This window comes from Erythrolamprus reginae, chromosome 2, assembly GCF_031021105.1.
Source record: "Erythrolamprus reginae isolate rEryReg1 chromosome 2, rEryReg1.hap1, whole genome shotgun sequence".
Taxonomy (NCBI): domain Eukaryota; kingdom Metazoa; phylum Chordata; class Lepidosauria; order Squamata; family Dipsadidae; genus Erythrolamprus; species Erythrolamprus reginae.
In genome coordinates, this window is record NC_091951.1 from 20,052,414 (window position 1) to 20,058,792 (window position 6,379).

At 46.5% G+C, this 6,379-nt stretch overlaps 1 protein-coding gene across 1 annotated transcript in view; it reads left to right on the forward strand.

Moving 5' to 3' along the window:
* Positions 1-1,650: 1,650 nt before the first annotated feature.
* The window catches only part of LOC139159228 (SCAN domain-containing protein 3-like), a 5,651-nt gene continuing 922 nt past the window's right edge, over positions 1,651-6,379 (forward strand). The window contains exons 1-2 of the mRNA XM_070736575.1: positions 1,651-1,893; positions 4,128-5,085. Coding sequence (XP_070592676.1) covers positions 4,384-5,085 — 702 coding nt within the window. The 5' untranslated portion in view covers positions 1,651-1,893; positions 4,128-4,383. The remainder of the gene's footprint in view (positions 1,894-4,127; positions 5,086-6,379) is intronic.

Here is a 6,379-nt window from a genome sequence, read left to right on the forward strand (position 1 = left end):
AAACTTTTTTAGCCGCGCCCCCTCCCCCTCAATGTGCCCCATGGTTTTGTAAATGTAAAAAATGTGCCGCGGCTCAAAAAAGGTTGAAAATCACTGGTCTAGAAGACCTCCAAGGTCCCTTCCAACGCTGGTGATTCTAATTCTAATTTTCCTTTTGAAATTCAGGGGAAAATAAAGAGATAGGTAAAGCATCACTTGCATTCTTTAATTCATGCATGCATAGAATAGTATAGAGCAGTGTTTCCCAACCTTGGCAACTTGAAGATATTTGGACTTCAACTCCCAGAATTCCCCAGCCAGCGAATGCTGGCTGGGGGATTCTGGGAGTTGAAGTCCAGATATCTTCAAGTTGCCAAGGCTGGGAAACACTGGTATAGAATATAATTTTTTATTGGCCAAGTGTGATTTCACACACAAGGAATTTGTCTTTGGTGCTTATGCTCTCGGTGTACATGAAAGAAAAGATACAATTGTCAAGAATCATGAGGTAAAAAACAATTAATGATTGTCATAGGGTACAAATAAGCAATCAGGAAACAATATTAATATAAATCGTAAAGGATACAGCATCATTTTACAATCATAGGGTCCATAAATGGGAGGAGATGGCTGATAGGAACAATGAGGAGCCTAATAGTAATTATTTATTAGATGTATTATTTGATTTGTATGCCGCTCCGCTCCGAAGACTTAATAAATAATTTTGACAGTGTTGAGGGAATTATTTGTTTAGCAGTGATGGCAAAACTGTTTTTGTGTCTAGTTGTCTTGTATGCAGTGCTCTATAGCCTCATTTCGAGCGTAGCATGCAAGCTCACACCGCAAACCCGCGTTCACAAAACCTGGTGAGCCCTCTTCCCACCTTCATAGCCATGGTGTGTGTGGAGCTGTGTGTTGTACAAACCTGGGTCAATCATCCACCATGGCGCACATGGTTGTACAAACCTGGGTCAGTCACCCATCATAGTGTGTGCGTGTGCGGTACAAACCTGGGTCAGTCACCCATCATAGTGTGTGCGAGTGCGGTACAAACCTGGGTCAGTCACCCATCATAGTGTGTGCGAGTGCGGTACAAACCTGGGTCAGTCACCCATCATAGTGTGTGCGAGTGCGGTACAAACCTGGGTCAGTCACCCATCATAGTGTGTGCGAGTGCGGTACAAACCTGGGTCAGTCACCCATCATAGTGTGTGTGTGTGTGGTACAAATCTGGGTCAGTCACCCATCATGGTGTGTGCGTGTGCGGTACCAACCTGGGTCACTCACCCACTATTGTGTGAGTGTTGTACAGACCTGGGTCAATCACCCATCATAGTGTGTGCGGTACAAACCTCTGTCAATCACTCACCGTGTGTGTGTGTGTGTGTGTGTGTGTGTGTGTGTGTTAGAAACCTGAGTCCATAATCCACCTACCTACGGCACCCATCCCATCTGTCCAAGCAGGGGCCCCGCACCCGTAATCCTACCACGGGGCCCCCCAGTTCACAAGGACAACGCAACCCCCTCCCCCCAATGCCCGAAAGCGAGTCAGGCGGGAGCTCATGAGGCGCGGAGGGTCATCGGGCCGCCAGCCTGGCTCGGGCCGTCGCGCGAACTGAGGGGCCTTTTGTCGAGGCGGAGCCAAAACGACGCTTCTCCGCCGGCAGGGGGCGGTGGGGCCAGGAGCCTCGCCTGCTCTGCGGCTCCGCCATTAAACCCAGCGCCCGGCCGGCGGGATCGGAAGGGGAGAGAAAAGGCGCGGCGCCGTCGGGTTTGCCCCCCCCCCCTCGCTTCCCTTCACGAAGCGGCCCCAAATCCCGCAATCCGGGGACGGGCTCCCTCTTTCCCGGCTCCGCTACAACGGCGGGGGGGGGCAAAAGCGGCCCGAACAGCCGCCCGCTGCAGGATTTGCAGGTAAACGCGGCGGGTCCCTCCGCGCGCGGCAGGGCTGGACGCCGCCTGGCCCCCGTCTGCTGCGTGCTGGCCCCGGGAAAAAAAACCGAGGAGGGGCCCCCAACCGACGCTCCGATCCCCGGGCGGGCGAGCGAGGGAAGCGGATCCCGGGACGCCCGCGAGCCGTCGGCGATCTCCTGCGCCCCGGAGGAGCCGCTTGGCGCTGTGCCCGCCTCGTGAGGATCCGATTCGGAGGGACAAAAGGGCGGCGGGGTGGGGAATCTTTGCTGTCCGCCATTCCGGCTTGGCCCTCTCCGGACTTGGCCGTGGCCAAGAAATCGGCAAGAGGAGGAGGAGGAGGAGGCGGAGGCGTGGTTAACTCTTGGAAAGGAGACCACGAGGAAATGCCCCTAGGCAATGAAATATGGGGCGAAAGCGTCCCAAAAGAAAGCAATGGCGAATCTCTTAAAAAAAAACTTAGATGATGATGATGATGATGATGATGATGATGATGATGATGATGATGATTATTATTATTATTATTATTATTATTATTATTATTATTATTATTAATTACATTTGCATGCCAGGGGGAGATCTCCAGGCCTGGGTTGAAATCAAGACATTTTCCGCTCCATTAACAGAATAACTGTTGGAAGGTAGCTTGGTGAGGGGGAAAAAGAGGAACTAAGATAAGGATGTTGAGAGTCTACAAAGAGTACAGAGGAGAACAACAAAGATGATTAGGGGACTGGAAGCTAAAACGTCTGAAGAAAGGTTGCAGGAACTAGATATGTCTAGTTCAGTGTTTCTCAACCTTGGCAGTTTGAAGATGTGTGGACTTCAACTCCCAGAATTCCCCAGCCAGCATTCACTGGCTAGGGAATTCTGGGAGTTGAAGTCCAGATCTCTTCAGGTGCTTTAGAGCAGTGTTTCCCAACCTTGGCAACTTGAAGAGATCTGGACTTCAACTCCCAGAATTCCCCAGCCAGTGAATGCTGGCTAGGGAATTCTGGGAGTTGAAGTCCACACATCTTCAAACTGCCAAGGTTGAGAAACACTGGTCTAGTTTAATGAAAAGAAGGACCAGGGCAGACATAATAGCAGTGTTCCAGTATCTCAGGGGTTGCCACAAAGAAGAAGGAGTCAACCTATTCCCTAAAGCAGTGTTTCCCAACCTTGGCAACTTGAAGAGATCTGGACTTCAACTCCCAGAATTCCCCAGCCAGCGAATGCTGGCTGGGGAATTCTGGGAGTTGAAGTCCAGATCTCTTCAAGTTGCCAAGGTTGGGAAACACTGCTCTAAAGCACCTGAGGGTAGGATAGGATAGGATAGGATAGAATACTTTATTGGTCAACCATGTTTGGACACACAAGGAATTCGTCTTCAGTGCATCTACTCTCAGTGTATATAAAATAAAAGATACATTGTCAAGAATCATGAGGTAAAAAACACTCAATGATTGTCATAGGGCACAAATAAGCAATTAGAAAACAATATTAATATAAATCGTAAGGACACAAGCAACAAGTTACAGTCATACAGTCACAAGTGGGAGGAGATGGGTGATAGAAAAGATGAGAAGACTAATAGTAATCAAGCCTTAGTGAATAGTTTCGACAGTGGTGAGTTTTAAGTTAAGTTTTAAGTTTTTTTGATACCTCGTCTTACAAACTTAATTGGTTCCGGGACGACGTTTGTAAGGTGAAAAGTTTGTAAGATGGAACAATGTTTCCCATAGGAATCAATGGAAAAGCAATTAATGCGTGCAAGCCCAAAACTCACCCCTTTTGCCAGCCGAAGCGCCCGTTTTTGCGCTGCTGGGATTCCCCTCAGGCTCCCCTCCATGGCAAACCCCACCTCCGGACTTCTGTGTTTTTGTGATGCTGCAGGGGAATCCTCGAAACCCCACCTCCGGACTTCCGTGTTTTTGTGATGCTGCGATTTCGCTGAGGCTCCCCTCGCTGGGAAACCCCACCACCGGACTTTTGTTGCCAGCGAAGCGCCCGTTTTTGCACTGCTGGAATTCCCCTGCAGCATCACAAAAACACGGAAGTCTAGAGGTGGTGTTTTGCTGGCAACAAAAGTCCAGAGGTGGGGCATCCCAGTGGCGGCGGCTTGGGTGTGTAAGGTGAAAATACTTTGGAAGAAGAGGCAAAAAAATCTTAAACCCCGGGTTTGTATCTCGAAAAGTTTGTATGATGAGGGGTTTGTAAGACGAGGTATCATTGTATTTGTTTTGTGTTTGTTTTAGGAGCTCCTTCTGCAAACCAAGAAAGGCCAACATTATCACATGCATCTTTCGGTAACTTGGAAGCTAACAAGCTCTTTGCCTTGGGAATTCCTCTCTGCCAATCCGGAGGAGAAAATGTACACCTTGGGTTTCAAACCTAGTATTTGAAAGAAGTGGGAAAAGGCTACCCTTCCAGTTACATTTTATCGGGGTATCGGACGTTTTGAATAGGAAGTAATCCGGTTCCAAATCTATTGTTTGGACAGCTCGGAGAGACATGGAGCCAAAATCTAGAAACCCAGAAGGGGAATGTCTAAGGAAACATTGCAGCGAGGACTTTTCCAAATCCACGGAGATGGAGCACTTAGGATGGAGAAATCAAGAAATCAAACGGGAATCTTTCCGAGGGATGCAGCAACCTTGGGAAAAGCAATGGCAGGACTTCCTGAAGACCTTGCCCTCTCCCTATGTGGGGTGGGAGGACTCTGAGATCCTGGCCCACGCCCCTTGGGATGACCCCAAGGCCTTCCTGGCCTCCTTTGAGCATGTGGCCCAAGCCTGCCAGTGGCCCAGGGGCGAGTGGCTGCCTCGGCTCCTGCCTGCCCTGAGCGGAGAAGCAAAGCGGGCCTTTGGCGGCTTAGAAGCCAGGGACAAGGAGGATTATGGGAAAGTGAAGGCGGCCATCTTGAGAGGGGAAGCCATCAGGGTCGAGCGGCAGCGGCAGCACTTTCGGCAGTTCCGCTTCCAGGAGATCGAAGACCCGCGGAGGGTTTACGGACAACTGCAGAGACTTTGCCGCCAGTGGTTGAAGCCGGAGAGGCGCACCAAAGAGCAGATCCTGGAGCTGCTGATCCTGGAGCAGTTCCTGGCCAGCCTCCCACCGGAGCTCCAGAGCTGGATCCGGGCAGGAGGGTCGGACACGTGTTCCCAGGCCGTGGCCCTGATAGAGAATTTCCTGCTGAAACGGCAGGAGGTTAAGGTAGGAAAGTGGCAGGTCTTCTGTAAATATTTGAACTTCTCTGCAAGACAGGAGAATTAAGCTTTAGTACAAGTTGCCCGTCAGTGTTCCGAGTAACGCATCCGCTAAGGTAGGTAGATTCCCCCCAAAACATGTTTATACCTAGCTGCATAGCTAGAGGTATAACAAGCAGGAAGATGTAGACTATGATCCCGCTGTATAGAGCGCTGGTGAGACCACATTTGGAATACTGTGTTCAGTTCTGGAGACCTCACCTACAAAAAGATATTGATAAAATTGAAGGGGTCCAAAGACGGGCTACAAGAATGGTGGAAGGTCTTAAGCACAAAACGTATCAGGAAAGACTTAATGAACTCAATCTGTATAGTCTGGAGGACAGAAGGAAAAGGGGGGACATGATCGAAACATTTAAATATGTTAAAGGGTTAAATAAGGTTCAGGAGGAAGTGTTTTCAATAGGAAAGTGAACACAAGAACCAGGGGGCACAATCTGAAGTTAGTTGGGGGAAAGATAAGAAGTAATGTGAGAAAATATTATTTTACTGAAAGAGTAAGAGTAATACTTGGAACAAACTTCCAGCAGACATGGTCGGTAAATCCACAGTAACTGAATTTAAACATGGCTGGGATAAACATATATCCATCCTAAGATAAAATACAGAAAATAGTACAGTATAAGGGCAGACTAGATGGACCATGAGGTCTTTTTCTGCTGTCAATCTTCTATGTTTCTATGTTTATTGGAGACATTTTATTTTATTTTTATTTTATTTTTATTTTATTTTTATTTTATTTTTATTTTATTTTTATTTTTATTTTATTTTTATTTTATTTTTATTTTATTTTTATTTTATTTTTATTTTATTTTTATTTTATTTTTATTTTATTTTTATTTTATTTTTATTTTTATTTTTATTTTATTTTTATTTTATTTTTATTTTATTTTTATTTTATTATTTATTTTATTTTATTTTATTTTATTTTTATTTATATATTTATATGTATATTTATAGTTATATACTTATTTGTTTGATTTCTATGCCGCCCTTCTCCTGAGACTCAGGGCGGCTTATACAAATTTAGGCAAAAAACGTTAGAAATCTACAATAAAATCTACATTAAAATATGGACTTAAAACCCCGGTGCTTAAATTAATCAATCACATCCATACATACATTCAGTTATTGGCTGGGGCTATATATTAGAAACTATATATTAGAAGCTCAAGCCAAGTGGCCCCAAACCTGTCGGCAAAGGTGGGTTTTCAGAACCTTAAGAACATAAGAAGAGCCGT